The sequence below is a fragment of the Lampris incognitus genome, chromosome 3 (assembly GCF_029633865.1).
Source record: "Lampris incognitus isolate fLamInc1 chromosome 3, fLamInc1.hap2, whole genome shotgun sequence".
In the NCBI taxonomy this organism is placed as follows: domain Eukaryota; kingdom Metazoa; phylum Chordata; class Actinopteri; order Lampriformes; family Lampridae; genus Lampris; species Lampris incognitus.
Window position 1 is genome coordinate 105,614,841 of NC_079213.1, and position 16,784 is coordinate 105,631,624.

The 16,784-nt window shown below is 41.8% G+C and overlaps 1 protein-coding gene across 1 annotated transcript in view; it reads right to left on the reverse strand.

Moving 5' to 3' along the window:
* LOC130110714 (inactive N-acetylated-alpha-linked acidic dipeptidase-like protein 2) overlaps positions 1-16,784 on the reverse strand; it is a 402,779-nt gene that overhangs the window by 279,026 nt on the left and 106,969 nt on the right. Inside the window, exons 5-6 of the mRNA XM_056277895.1 lie at positions 10,279-10,398; positions 1,774-1,924 (exon numbers count right to left, since the gene is read on the reverse strand). Coding sequence (XP_056133870.1) covers positions 1,774-1,924; positions 10,279-10,398 — 271 coding nt within the window. The remainder of the gene's footprint in view (positions 1-1,773; positions 1,925-10,278; positions 10,399-16,784) is intronic.

The window sequence follows — 16,784 nt, forward strand, 5'->3', positions numbered from 1 at the left end:
ATGGTGAGAAAAAATAAATCATGTATAGAAGTAAAAAATGTTGATGCATCAAGATACATCAATTATCGTTTTATAATCGCATTGTAGCCCTCTGAATCAGAATCGAATCGAATCGTGAGGTGCCATTCCCACCCCTAGTGCACCACCTTGGTATATGCCACATTTGATGGTTACCTGTGTGATTGTCTTTGAGTGGGCCTATAGTGTTGTTTGCATTGAGTTCTTGATGAAGGCTATCAGTGTCCTGTTGGCTTTTATAGTGCCAAGCACTCCAGCAACCATGTGTGGGGCACTGAATCGAGGCTTTCTTGAAGTCAATCAACGCTGTGCTCAGGTTGGTCTGCCTGGTCTTAGAGTCTTAAAGTCTGCTCTATCAACCAGCAGCTGATGCTTTGACCCTTTGGTGCTGTTCCCAATTCCTTTCCAAGTTTCGCTCATGACAAATGACAAACTCTAAAATACCATTAAGAATGCCTACAAAACAACTTTTTTTCCCCTCATTGTTGGGCCAGATACTGGTGTACAGGTGACGATCAGTGCAAAACATATGTGATAAAAGAACTTAAACATCTATTTTGATTTCATGCCCTGCATGACCTCTGTACATATTAGTTTGTATGTTTTTATGTTTGTTCGTTCTGTCTTCCTTTTATTTTGTCATTCATCCTGTCAGCCTAGTTTAATTTGAGGTCACATTTATCTATTTATCTATCATTATTGTAGGTAATATAATGATAACAATAACAACAATGGTAATAATAACAACAATACTAATAATAATAATAATATATTAAAGAGTGACTCTCCTGCCTGTATAATGTATAGTCAATATGATTAATGAGGTGTCCTTTCTCATCTCGTGTTCCTCTCTGCTGTATTAGCACAAGGGACCCAAATGCATTGTGATTGGTGAGGGACCAGACAGCCAGCATCTGTCTCTTTTGGTGCAACACACACACACACACACACACACACACACACACACACACACACACACACACACACACACACACACACACACACACACACAGACAAGTACTACATACATGTGGACGTGGGCACACAAGCACACGTGTATATGACAAAAATCCAAGCAAACATCTGTTAGATGCACATGCCTGCAACCAGCTCACCTACATAACATACACATCAGCCCAGACATCTGGTGGGGCTCTTTTGGGTCTTGCTACCATGGTGCTGGAAGTCTTACAAGGACTAAAGGTACTTTCAGTAATAATGACATGTCCCTATTGGCCAGACCGGGCAGAAAACAGGAAGTGGGGACAAGGCTGAGGGTGAGGGAGGTCAGCCAACTTGGGAAGGTGATTTAAATACAGCAGGAAAGAGTCGCACAGATACAGCAAGGTATAATGTCCTCAGTCAGAGGACTTCAGTTCAGTTATTCACTTTTAATGTCTTGAAAATGCCCTTATTAATGTAACTCATATTAGTCTTTGACATTTTGATGCAGTGCTGTCACAGCTTCCTCTGTGAATAACTTCTGAATCGTATTAAATATTCATGATGTATTAGCTATACATTTATTGGCTCCAATAAACTAGTAATTGGCAGCTGTCTATGGGAAAAAAATTTACATAAAATTGCTTGCAGTTACAAGCGATCCTTTTAAGAAAGTGGTTCAAATTAAAAATAAATGTATAAAAAAAAAAAGAAATAGCTAACTGTGTTGATGCGGGTTTATCCTACATTGCATCCCTAGAAAAAAACTTTTCCTGACCAAATAACGAAAATACTGGTCTCCTCTGAACTCACCGATGCTGGGGTATCCTGGAGTTGAAGGGTCTCCTCCCGGGTTGAGTGCGACTCTGAAGCTCTGGTGCCACACATGCCGGTCGGGGGGGCTGTCACAGGGGTCAACGTAAAGCAGAGCCCCACCGAAACCCACATCCGACAGCAGGGACAGCTGGGCAGGTAATGATACATGCACGCACACACAGACACAGAAATACACATAAGTAAGTTGTGCGCAATGTGATTTGTGCTTGAGGTGTATAGCCATGGGTAGGTGATAGAAACTAAGTCAAATAAGATTATCCCAATTTTATTTTTTGTTGTTGTTGTTTTTTTTTGGACCCCCCCCCCTTTTCTCCCCAATTGTCCTTGGCCAATTACCCCACTCTTCCGAGCAGTCCCAGTCTCTGCCCCACCCCCTCTGCCGATCCGGGGAGGGCTGCAGACTACCACATGCCTCCTCCGATTCACGTGGAGCCACCAGCCGCTTCTTTTCACCTGACAGTGAGGCGTTTCGCCAGGGGGACGTAGCGCGTGGGAGGATCATGCTATTCCCCCTAGTCCCCCCCCAAACAGGCGCCCCGACTGACCAGACGAGGCGCTAGTGCATTGACCAGGACACATACCCACAGCTGGCTTCCCAGGCGCAGACACGGCCAATTGTGTCTTTAGGGACACCCGACCAAGCCGGACGCAACATGGGGACTCAGTCCGGTGATCCTCGTGTTGGTAGGCAAAGGAATAGACCACCATACCACTCGGACACCACGTTTCTTTTTTTTCTTTTTCTTTGCAAAAAAATAAAAAGAGCTACATGTTTTTTAACTACAGGAAACCTCTAAACCACTAAGTGTGCTTTACCACGTCCACATCTTTCCAAGTTCTAATGCCATCATTAATTCAGTGTCATCCTTTCTTAACGAATTGGTGGTAAAGAACATTGCTGTAGGATTTGCCTCTAAATCCATGATGAATTTCATGGCAAGAGGGTGTTTTTTAATATAAACCCCAGTCTCCTCAGTGTCATCTGATAGCCAGCACAACAGAAACAGGGCTGCCCATGGCCTGCAAATACTCCCACTTAGAAGGCAGCCCTGCATCGCAGAAATGATAAGCCTAGGAAGTGCTCCATCTGATAGTTAGCTTATGAAAGAATTTCGACTCATATCTTCTTACTGAAATGAGAATTTTTCAGGTTTCACATAATATCTCTTGTCCCTTACCAAAGCATAATATGTTTCAGTTATTTAGCGGGCATTTGCACCGGGCACTGTTTTATCACTGAGCAGCGAGCTGAGGACTGGATGCTTCTTCTCATGGCTGCCCCCTTGCAGGGCAGTATTTCATCGTGGTGCGTTGGAAAATGTAGTGTCCTTGCTGGAGAAATTGCAGCTCCCAGGGACCCAATCACTACCACTTGTTTTGGGCCTGCCCAAAAGTAAATAACTTTTGGCGTAAGATTTATATGGAATTAGTGATTATATTCAGGACAAAAATTACTTTTAATTGGGATGAACTCCTCTTTGGTCTATTACATGCAACACCCACAAACATTAATACAAGTTACTTATTTGGAATATTGAGTGTCGCCGCTCGAAAAGCAATTAAAAGAAATGGCTGACACCGTCTATAGAGGACTGGTATGATATCACTTGTGAAATGTTTGCGGTGGAAAGCATCGCCTTCTCCTTGAGGCTTCAGGAAACTAAATTTGAGGAAATTTGGGAGAAGTGGAAATTGTATACTTCCCCAAAGCTTCCTTCTTTTGTTCAAATTTGTTTATGCAAGTATCGTTTTTGTACTTTTTCATTTTTTCCCCATTTGTCTCAAATGGAAAAACACCCCATGTTCTATTTTTGTGTTCCATAATTAATAAATAAATAAATAAACAGATAAATAAATAAATGGGAAGGCAGGCCTGCATCGCAGAAATGATAAGCTAAGGAAGTGCTCCATCTGCTAGTTAGCTTATGAAAGAATTTTGAGTCATATCTTCTCACTGAAATGAGGATATTTCAGGTTTCACACAATATCTCTTGCCCCTTACCAAAACATAATATGTTTCAGTTATTTAGGGGGCATTTGCACCGGGCACTGCTTTATCACTGAGCAGCGAGCCGAGGACTGGATGCTTCTCTCATGGCTGCCGCCGTGCAGGGCAGTATTTCATCGTGGTGCATTGGAAAATGTAGTGTCCTTGCTGTTTATGAGTGCGGATGACTATTTTATTGAATATGTGACACCAGCCACGGTCATTCTCTTCTCATCACAACTCCGTCCTTCACCAGGAAACAGGGACAGGGCACACTGCACCAAACCACACAAACCCACCCTTTACACACACACAGACACACACACACACACACACCAGGATAAAAGCATTACTCACGCAGTCTTCTTTAGCAGCTTCGCAGTCCACTGCATCGGTTCCCATTTACGGTGCTTTTCACACACAAACGCAGCACTACACTTTCTCAGCAATACATTATGCAGTGAGGTTTCACAACTTAAATACAAAATCCTCAAAGACAGAGGGCAAGAAGTTGTGTGGTTACGGGGCACACAGCTTTGGTGGACTTTGTTAAAAGATGACTGAGCCAACTGAGGAGATCTAGCAAAAGGTCTATAGGTGTTTTGCTTCTTCAACAGGCAGACTGGACGATGCTTCCTCAGCGCTGTAATCTTGCACTATTGTCAGTTGATATACGGCATAATGGGTTGTGAATGTTTATTGTCATGGCAGACATTTTTCTTGGGGGGGGGTTTCACCCCTTTTTCTCCTCAATTGTACTTGGCCAATTACCCCACTCTTCCGAGCCATCCCGGTCGCTGCTCTACCCCCGCTCCGATCCGGGGAGGGCTGCAGACTACCACACGCCTCCTCCGATACACGTGGAGTCACCAGCTGCTTCTTTTCACCTGACAGTGCGGAGTTTCACCAGGGGGATGTAGCGCGTGGGAGGATCACACTATTCCTCCCAGCCCCTCCCCCCCCAAAACAGGTGCCCCGACCAATCAGAGTTGGCACTAGTGACGCGACCAGGACACACACCCACATCCAGCTTCCCACCCACAGACACGGCCAATTGTGTCTGTAGGGATGCCCGACCAAGCCGGAGATAACACGGGGATTCAAACCGGCGATCCCCATGTTGGTGGGCAACGGAACAGACCGCTACACTACCCGGACGCCCGTGGCAGACATATTCTAACATATCTAGTTAATCCTCATCTGGTTATTCTGGATATGACTGTATTAGCAAATGTAAATGCAGGGATGTTAACGTTTTAATTTCTCTCTTTAACCTCCTGTATGGACACCAGCATGAAGAAGCAATACTTTCATGCTTTCGTAGGTACAAAGGGTTGTGTCCTGCCTCCATCCTTCAGTTATATCAATAATTCACTCAGACTTTATACTTTAATTGTATTTAAACATCACTCTATTCAAAATGAGGGTCATATTACTGTAAAAGGTGCACAAGACAGCTCTCTAATCTCTCCTGGTTGTGTCCGAATACGTACTACACACACTAGAGTTTGTTCTTCAGCAGTCTTGCACTCCACCATTCCCATGCACAGTGTTGTGCACATACAAATTCAGCAGTACAACCTCACGACAATACATTATACCGTCGTGTTCACTAGCTTTCTTATCAGACAATGGAGGTGGGGAAGAATGGGCCACGACAAGGGGAATCCAGATTAATTGTTTTACTGAACAGCTCTTCACTAGCAGAATACAACAATCACCTATGTAACAATGCTTGACCTTGAATATGCCTCTCATCCAAGCCCGCCTCAGGTGTCTCCCAGCCAATGCTGGAGGGACTCAACTCCACATCCATGCAGTTAGGCAGACAGCAGACAACTCACACATATACAAAGGCTAGCCAACTCTTCCTCTGTGTCACACCGTATCACTGTGCTAGTGAGCCTATCGCTCAACCTGCATTCCATGTAAACATACAACACAGCTGGTCTCACTACCATCTTGTAAACCTTCCCTCTCACTCTTGCTGACAACTGTCAGGCCAAATTGTGTCCAGGCTGTCAAAATGAGTCCGGGTGACATCACCGCAATGCAATCGTGACAGCTCGCATTCCTGACATTCCTCTCTCGATGTAGATCGTCAAGTCGTAATATTGCAGACAAAAGCAGGTGTAATAGTGTACTCTTTTTATCTACATCGTACAATACATGTGCAGGGTCACCTTTTATATTCGACTTACAATTGTTTATTTTAGGATATGTTTTTCGAAAAGCACAAAAAAGCATACTTTTAGGGGAAAGTTCATCTACTGGTCTGTAAACCTATTTTTCATTAAAATGAAATGTCCAATATTTGCTATTATGTTTTTTGACATCAATGACAAGTTAGCTAGGTAGCAAGCAACCCCAAAAAGGGGGTCATGAAATTTTGTTTTAAACAACCGCACTTTTCATGAACCGAGAAGGCTAAAATCAGCGACCCATTAGCTGGACAGTATAAAGGAAATGATATTTGAGTTATCTGATTGATGTAGTAGTGATTGTCTCTGGTAAATCACGATTCTGAGGTAAAAGCAGGTGCGCAAACTAAAGCTAGCTAGCTAGCTAGCAATCTCGATTCTGAGGCAAGCAATGAACGCAAACAATATAAACACAGTATAAAAGAAAATTATATAAGGGTTATCTGATGTCTTAGTAGTGATATTGTCTCTGGTAAATCACGATTCTGAAGTAAAGCAGGTGTCTATCTAGCCATGATCTCTGTCGATGCTGAGCCAAGCAAATGTGCAACCGCTACTTGGGAATGTCAGGATTGTGCGCTGTCACAATTGCATTGCGATGACGTCACCCAGACACAGTTTGGCCTGACAACACTCTTCCCTCAGAATCAACACCACCAGAAAAAAGGAAATGAGGCCGACCAAAGCTCACCAGACAAAGAGCGGTAGAGGCTGAACTGCTGGAGAAGGGTCTCTCAAGGGGTGAGGCACAACTAGTCAAGTCAAGTCAAATCAATTTTATTTGTATAGCCCAATATCATAACTTACGAATTTGCCTCAGTGGGTTTAACAGCAACACAACATCCTGTCCTTAGACCCTCTCATCGGATAAGGAACAACTCCCTAAAAAAAACCTTTAAGAGGGAGAAAAAATAGGAAGAAACCTCAAGGAGAGCAACAGAGGAGGGATCTCTTTCTCAAGACAGACAACGTGCAATGGATGTTGTGTTTACACAATACAACACTGATAGAGTATAAACAGAATTATAATGGACTTATAGAATTTATGAACAATATGATGCGCAGGATGCCAAGCAGTGCCCAGATGCCATCAGAACAGCCCAGGACCCAAGCCATGTGACCAGCATCACCATGTAAAAAGAATTACATGGCTTTATAATATATATTAAAAGAAAATGTGATGAGGGGAATGCCAGGCAGCATCCAAGTGGCAACCACCATCACCACGAAGACCTGGGAGGAGATCCGACTGCACGTGCACACAAGGGAGACTCACATGACACCATTCACACACAGAAAAAGAGAAAGGAGAAGGCATCATTCAGAGAGAGAAAGACATGTGAGAGAAGAGAACAGTTTGGAATAGTCATTAGTCATAATCAGTTAAGTCTAGTTGGCAAAGACCCTGAGGTCTCGCAGGCAGAGGAACACTATCGATACTTTATCCCGCATAGGGAGTGAAGGGCAAGTAACTAAGTATCAGTAAGTCAGAGATCTGACAGCGAAAGACAGCCGGTTTAATGATCCATGTAATGTAGCAGTATATTATATATAGATGATTCATGTACACAATGGTGATACACAATGCACCATGTGGGAGAAAATATTAATTTTCATTGATAGTGTACAATTTATGATGTATTATCACCACAATTTGAAGGTATTAATGGGCAGCAAAGAAAGGTTGACTTACAGTACACGTTCCACAGCTAATATATGGTGTGTGTGTGTGTGTGTGTGTGTGTGTGTGTCCGTGTCCAATTGTGTCAATGAAAATATTAATCCAGTTAGCATGCTTGACATTCAGATTTCAGTCACCTTCACAGCTTTCACAAAGACACAAACTGGCTCTCTCTCTCTCTCTCTCTCTCTCTCTCTCTCTCTCTCTCTCTCTCTCTCTCTCTCTCTCTCTCTCTCTCTCTCACGCACACACACACACACACACACCATCAATAAAACTACAAGTCTGAGCCATTATCTGATTAAATTCACCAAGCTGTAATGGGGTATAATCTCTTTCAAATACCGACACCAAGACACCTACATAACGCACATGAACATAATCACATTCATGAAAACTCAGGAGTACACAATCCAGAGAGTGTCTCTCTCTCTCTCTCTCTCTCTCTCTCACACACACACACACACACACACACACACATCGTGTGTGTCCAAAACTGCTGTGTTAAATGACTAAATAATGATTTTTGTTGATTATCTATTTAGTGATATTTCGAGTGTGCTGATTGTGCGTCATAACATTGCTGGAGTCATTACTGTGGTCATCAGCCATTTAGTTGACTCCAGCAGATGAAGACAAACGAGCTAGCAATGTGTTTTCCTTGTTAATCCTTTCATTTCCGACTCATGTAGAGCACGGTGTAACAAACTGTACACGAGGACGAAAAATGGGTCACGAGCCAATTGCTGGCAGGTCCCTGCGTGATGCGAATAGCTGTTTGACTTAATGAGTCTTAAAGTCTCCCTCTGTGTGTACAATATGGCGACCCCCCCACCATACTGCTAAGTCGTCGCCCCATCTTGAAAACCTTGTTTTTTTAACCCCTGCCTTGATTTCTAATCGAGAAAAAAAAGGCTTTGAGTTGTCATTAAGGGGGCACAATAAGGTTAATATTGAAACAGGATGAAATCAATGGATCGACTGCTAATGGCATCTAAAGTGGAGGAGTGGTGCACCCTACCTTCAGATGCCTTTGTGCTGATAGGAGGAAATGTGCGGGATGGTCATCATAAATCTGGGGTTGTCACAGCGAAAGGATTAGGGATACATGACTAATAATACAGGTGAGAGAGTCTGTGTGGGTCGCACCAAGCCACATTGAAATATTTCCATATTTTAAGTTTTCTGTATTGTAAAAATGTCTACAGAACATTTAAGAAGGTATGTCATCACATTTTTATTTCACAGGTTCATTTGGTCTAGTTGGCCAAATGAACGTATATTAAATTGATAGGTTCACGCATTAAAGCTGAATGAATAATAGTCAAAGCCAATACAAGGTGTTACAACAATGTAACTTTATATAATAATAATAATGATAATATAATAATCATCATCACATTTATATAGCGCTTTATGCAGACACCCAAAGTGCTTCACATTGAAGGGGGTAACTCACTTCAACCACCACTAATGTGTAGCACCCACCTGGGTGATGCACGGCAGCCATTTTGTGCCAGAACGCTCACCACACATCAGCTTGAGAGGGAGGAATTATTGAGCCAATTACATGGGGGGATGATAACATGGCCAAATGGAGAGAGCCAGGTTGGGAATTTTTGCCAGGACACCAGGGAACCCCCTACTCTTTGTGATAAATGCTATGGGATCTTTAATGACCACAGTGAGTCAGGACCTCGGTTCAACGTCTCATCCGAAGGACGACAGCTCCTAAGGCACAGTATCCCCATCACTGCACTAGGGGAATGGGATTTGATATTTGTTGTTTTTATTGGACCAGAGGGAAGATTGCCCCCTACTAGCCCACCAACACCACTTCCGGCAGCAACTGAGTTTTCCAGGGAGGTCTCCCATCCAAGCCCACACCTGCTTAGCTTCCATCATTTGGCAGAGCCAGGGTACATATTGGTATGGCTGCCGGTGGCAATGTGAACATATGAACATGTACATCACATAAACACTTATGACAGCTCTTGAAGGAGGCTGCGGATCACAATCACAAAAAAACCCCAAACAAACAAAAACAAAAAACACAAAAACGTTTGTGTTCTGTATAAGGACCTCGGATTTTTATGTGTTTCCAAATCTTCTGGAATTGCACCGTTCAGAAGAATATGTTATTATCCAGGAAATCATAATACCAAACAGATTACGCAACAGATTGTCAGTCAATCTGGACGATATAGCAATATAATATCAATATTGTGGTATGAGATTAGATGTGTAGTGGGATCGTGGTTCTGGTAATATGGTGATACAACTTAAATGATGTCATTCCCTGGTCTTAAAGGCTGCATTACAGTAAAGCGAGACACTTTTCTGAACTTATTCCACTGTTTTAGCTGCGTGAAATGAATAATGAATGTTTCTACTTACTTGATCATCATATCCACATTACTAATGATCCTTTATCAACATTTTCTTGTGTGTAAATATCTTATGAAAGCACCAATAGTTATCCCCAAAAAATCATCACATTATCAATGTCTATGTATTCGGTCAAAATTAATGTGATTTTTGTCAATATAGCCCAGTCCTACATGTCAGTGATATTTGTTAAGAGTTTGATTGTATTATCTTTCTCTTCTCACCTTATAGAGCAAGGGAGCTTTGCCCAGTTTGACCAGCGCTATCTTGTTGGTGAGATTCATGGTTTCTCTGGCTCTTCTCAAGTCGTCCGCTTGGCCATACTGGACATCCACCACCTCTCCCTGAGGAGGAACAGCAGAGAGGATGGGCGTGTTTGAGTGAAAGAGATATTGTGAATATAGCTAGACAGAGAAAGAGAGAGTCCCCCTCACATTTTGTGCATTTCTGTGTCTGTGAATGTGATTACATTTGTGTGTCATTTGTGTGCAAGAGATACTCAAAGAACAAGAGTGATGACGTAAGTTATTTAGATTAAAGATCAAGACAATTTGCCAATCTCAAAAAATAAACATTTTGCCAACACAGTTTTGCAAGCCCAACTAGAAGAGTGCACTCACTAGAATGCAGATCTACGCCAAGTCCATCTCCCTTTCCCCGGTGCTCAGACTTAGGTGAAAATCCAGCTAAGGAGTTAGGACTCAATTGCGGTATATAACAGGCTTTTCAAAGGTTTTAAATCACCGCAACCACGAGAGGTCCTTGACCATACAGTCATAACTGTGCACAAAAATTATTAGGCTGACAGGCCCAGTAGTATGAGGGATTAGCAGTGGAAAGATACACACACGGACAGAAAAAACTGTTTCCCTGCCATTATAAGATTTTGCCCAGCGCCCAAGTTGATTAAACAGGAAACATGGGGGGGGGGTTTAAATGTATTTATTCATTTAATAGGTACAATGAACATTAACTACTCTTTTTACATTTTCTTGGTCTTCCGTTTCTGGAAGAGCTGACTCACATCCTCTTCACAGATCCTGAGTGCAGGTGGGAGGGGTGAGGGGCTGGCAGGGGGTGCAGTTGGTTGTGTGGCCGGAGAGGGTGAGGGGTGTGAGAGTGGGCTTATCAAAATTGAAGTAAAACACATTCAGGTCATAAGCCAGTTGATTGTTCTCTGCAGTGTGGGGGCACGGTCTCCTGTAGTCGGTGATGTCCTGCAGGCCTCTCCATACAGACACAGGCTCGTTAGCAAAAAACCTGTTTTTTCAGTGTAGCCTCTTCTGTCCACTCTGATCTCCTTTGTCAGTGTGTTTCTGGCTTGGCTGCACAAGATCCTATCTACACTCCTGTAGGCCTCCTCCTTGGTCTGATGAAGCTGCCTGAGTTCTGCTCTGAACCAGGGCTTATTGTTAATGAAGCTGCGGAAAGTTTTGGTGGGCGCACACATGCCCTCACAAAAGTTGATGTAAGATATCACAGTATCAGTAAGTTTGTCCAGGTCTGTAAATGCAGCCTCAAAAACACTCCAGTCAGTGCAATCAAAGCAGGACTGAAGCTCCAGTTTTAACTCATTGGTCCATTTCCCCAGTTTCAACCACAGGCTTTGTAGATTTTAGTTTTGGTCTGTAGCAGCTATTACTGTATGAAATTATCATTGCATGAAAAAAGGATTAGGGTAAAAAGACTGGCAAATATTGGAAAAGATACAAAAAGTATGGAAGCACATTAATTTTAATGCAATTTACCGTCCCAGCAATAGTTATGCAAACTATTCCACCTTTCTAGGTCCAATTTAAGCTTGTCAATTAGAGGTGGCAAATTGTTTTTTGTAAAGATCTGATATCCGTCAACAGATATTCACACCTAAATACTTGAAATTGCTCTTAGAAATCTTAAAGAGGAATAACTTATCAGGGATCTGAAGGGCTAAATTGTTTACAGGAAAGCATTCACTTTTTGAGAATTTCAATTTTATCGCGTGAAAAAGTTCCCAATGTGCTTAGTAATTCAATTGCCTGGGGCATGGTAGATATCGGGTCAGAAATAAAAAATAATAACTCATCCGTGTATAAAGAAAGTGTACGTTCCAAACCACATCTGACAATTCATTGACTAAAACTGGTAGATTTAAGCGCGATAGATAAATCGGGGCCCAAAGGGCACCCCTGGCAAGTTCCTTTACCGGGTGTGAAATATTGGGATTTCATCCCATTGGTATTTACGGAAGCCTTAGGTGAAGAATATAAAAGAATAGAATATAAAAGTTTTATCCAGGATATAAATTTGGAGCCAATGCAAAACCTCTTAAGGAACTCAAATAAATGCTGCACTCCACCCTATCGAATGCTTTCTCCACATCTCAAGAGACCACCACTTCTGGTGTCTCAGTGGAGGCTGGAGAAAAGAGAATATTGAGAAGGCAACAAATATTAGAAAAAGAGTGTCGTTTTATATATATATATATATATATATATATATATATATATATATATATACAAACACCATTTGGTCTGGTGATATTATGCTTGGCATGACCGGTTCACGCCATAGAGCTAATGCTTTAGCTAGGATTACATAGTCCACCTTTAAAACAGAGAAGGGGTAATTTGACAGTAATTTTTTTTTATAGAGCTCTATTGGATAGCCATCTGGACCAGGGGCCTTGCCACTTTACATTAGTTTAACCGAATCAGCAATTTCACTAAGTTTTAAAGGTTGATCCACTTCACTTTCATGAATAGGGGTTATGGAGGGAAATTCTAGGTTGTCAAGAAACCTTATCATGTCGGTATCATCAGCAGGGGATGGTGAGGTATATAACGCTGAGCAGAATGTTTTAAATCTTTCATTAATGACAGATGGGGTTACTGTGAGTTCACCTAAGGGGGACCTTATTTGTTTAATATGGTAGGATGCCAATTGGCTCTTAATTAATAAAAGTAACTTTTCAGTCTCTTACATTGAGAGTACATTGTGGTTTATCTGAGGGTTTTACCTTTCTTTATCAAATTGAGGGGATGGAGACACTGACAACTTGCTGTCCAATTCTGTTATACTTTCCATAAACTGTTATTGTTTTTGTTTTTTCAATTTATTTTGTCTTGCGGAATAAGATAAAATCTCTCCTCGGACTACCATCTTATTAGTTATAATGAAATCATCAATCACTTTGGAAATTGTTTCACGGAATCTATCATCACTTAACAGGGCGCAATTCAATCTCCAGGGAGGGTGTGTTTTTTTATAGGAGTATGAACGAGAAGTCAAGCAACAATGAAGCGTGATCAGATATTGCCATAGTTGAGTATTCCATGCTACTGACAGCAGAGAGAGAGTAATCAATAAATAAGTAATCGATTCTTGAAAATGTCCAATGGACCTGAGAGTAAAAAGAAAACTGTTTTTTTCTTAGGATAAAGAAAGCACCATAAGTCCATACTTCCTATTTGGTTGATAAATGATGAAATTGCTTGGGCCAATTTAGAAGGGGGATCCCGTTTTGGACAAGACTTGTCTAACGATGAGTCCATTGTTAAAGTAAAGGTCAAAATTAAATAGTGGGAGTTTAGATCAGGTAGAAATTAGATTACCTTTCCAATAAATGCTTTATCATCCCAGTTGGGTGCATAGAGATTGACAAGAACAACAGAGAGATTATTGAGGGAACCCGAAACTATTACAAAATGTCCTTGAGGGTCAGCTACAACCTTATTTGGGCTTAACTGTATTTTTTATGTATTAAAATAGCTGTACGTCTTGCTTTGCTACTAAAATTGGAGTGAAACCTTTGGCCAACCCATGATGCTTTTAACCTTTGATGATCGTTGGTGGCCAGGTGAGTCTCTTCTAAGAAGGCAATTTCAGTTTTAAGATGTTTTGAATCAGAAACTTTTCTGCCTCTCTTGATTGGGCCACAGATCCCTTTAACATTCCAAGAGACAAATCTCAGACATGCTCCTCCATTTTTATTACATTAGCCATGATTAAAAATTAGGGCATATGGAGAGGTAACATAGTGCCCGAAGGAAGGAGAGCGAAAAAAAATAAAGACAATAAAACCTCTACGATGTAACACCCAAATTCCCCAAAAAGAAAACTCTCAGAACAGAGAACAAATGAACACACCTAAACATTCCTAAGCTTGGTCTAAGAACTAGAACTAACAGCACAACCCCATAAACCCGTGTCTTTATGCATGCTCAATAATCCAGGTAAGAAAATCAAACAAAAGTTGAGTATAAACACATGGCGCATATCTGTCAATAAACGTTGTGTCCAGATGAACTGATTCAACTTTCTTTGACCCCCATAAACCTTGACACTTTCGTATGACATAAACCTGTAACCTTGCTAACATTCCTAAGCAGACAGGGCGCCCGCATCTGCAAATATGTTTGTAAACAGTGCAATTTAATAGAGGGAATCAGCGGCGGGCAACAGCTCACCCACAGCAACACCTGGATTACAAAACAAGTAGCACATGACACCCATGCCTTTTCCAGAATTGTCCGTTTATGAATGTCCATTGGCTTTAATGTGCATTTAATCCAGAAGAGGCCGGTGTCTCTTTAATAAGCTTAGCATCCACTAGCCGGTGGGAGCGACGCTCTAGTCATAGAAGTTTTCAGGCTTTTCGTGGAGAGTCACATTAATATCACATAAAGTTGAATCAGTTCATCTGGACACTGTTTATTGAGTGTCCAGATGAACTGATTAACATTAACTGACGTTACGGAAAACCAGTCAGGTCAGCTATCACTGCAACCACGAGAGGTTCTTGATCATAGTCGTAACTGTGCAAAAAAAAAATTACTAGGCTGACAGGCCCATTAGTATGCGAGATTAACTGCGGACACACACGCGTGCATGTGCGCACACACACACACACAAAACCAAACACATAATCCCCTCCAGGTTACGCCTGGCGGGAGATAAATAAAGCAAATGTGTTTGTGTGAGTGGATGTCTCTGTGCATGATATCATTCCGCTGGTCCTATCGGCAAAATTAAAGTGACCTAGAACTTCTTCGGGAAAGTCAAAACACTACTTTTTTGAGGGTCTCTGTCTGTCTCTCGCTCTGCCTCACTATGTTGCTACCCCCTACCCTTCCTCAATGCATCACCTGGACCGGATTCATTTTTCATATGGCCCGGAGGCAAGTGTAACACAACACTGCAGTGAGGAGAAAGTCGTTTGCATCAGGGGAGCCCAGCTGCACAGAGGTAGCGCGAGAAAGAGAGAGAGATTTATTGCTCTCACTCGCATTTGCATCATAAAAGTCTTCAATTTAACTGCGGCCTATGGATCAGAACAAGACACAGTAAATTGAAATACAGAGGGACTTCTCGGTGCTGAGACAAGATCTCTCTCTCTTACCCTTTTGCATTCCCTCTTTCTCGCTCTACCCCTGTGTATTTCATCTCGGCAAGGTAATGAAATTAGCGATTTAACTGGCTGTGGTCCTATGCAGCGAGCATCTCTCTTCTGTTCTACCCTGAATTACAACTACCCGGGCTGAAACACCAGACATATATATGCGAGAAAGGGAGAGAAGGAGGGAGAGAAAGAGGTAAACGGAGAAGGAAAGGAAGACAGAGCGGGGGGGGGGTAGAGAGAGCGAGGAGGAAACATGAAGAAATGGAGGGGCTGGAGATTGGTTCTCTGTTCCATCGATTGAAGGCTGCTGAAATTTAATTAACTATCATCACATCAAGCAATCATAGCGCCATCATAATCAGAGCTTTTCATTATGTCAGAGACGGGGAGTGGAGCCAGGACACCTATCCTCCCTGGGGGCACATTTCGGTTCAGCGAAATAAAGCATTTTAATGTTGGGAGACAGGGATAAACAAAGAAGGGTGAAAACAAAAAACAAAACAAAACATCAGTCTAATTGAGAAATCTCATTCCCTATTCAAACCAGAGGGGGAAGTAAGAAATTAATTGCAATATGAGTTGCTTCATTTTTAAACTTTTTAAATCTTATTTACCTCAGTGCCACCAGTGAGACAGTTACAACAACACTGCTAGAGGCAAAGGCTTTTCTGAAACCTTTTGATTGTGTTTTACAATCACACAAGCTGGCCCTCTTTTCGTGTCAGGGGAAGAAAAAAAAAGATCACCCACATGGGATTAATATACTCAAAGCAGCCAATAAATCAGGAAGAACTGGTTCTACTATATCCATTTATTAACCATGAATGAAACATTTTTTCTTTTTTTATTTCACTTGTGCAACACAGATAAAGCCGATGTTTGTATATCTAAGACTTCTCACTGCCATCCTATTGTACCTCCCAGGACATTGCCGCATTATAGACTGTGGAGGAATAAAGCTTCAGTATTGGTGATTCCGATTCATATTTCATCTCATCTGAACACAATTCATTGACAGCTCGCCACCATCAACCAGTTCTGATTCATATTTCAGTACAGTTGTCAGTTGCCAAACATCAGCTTTCATCAGCTTCTACTGTTGGATGCATAATGTTGATCATGCTCACCATTACCAATACATTACTACCAGCATCGGGTTGTTAATTGTTATACTAACGGCACATGGGTGATCATCAACGGTTCTAATGGAGTAATATTTCACTGATGTAACAGTACAAATACTGCTGTATGTAGCCTTTGCACCTCTAACTCAATATTAGCCAACATAAATGAGGACATTAGAGCCTGATTTAAGTATATGCCTGCATAGAAAGCTAATTTAGCTTGTTT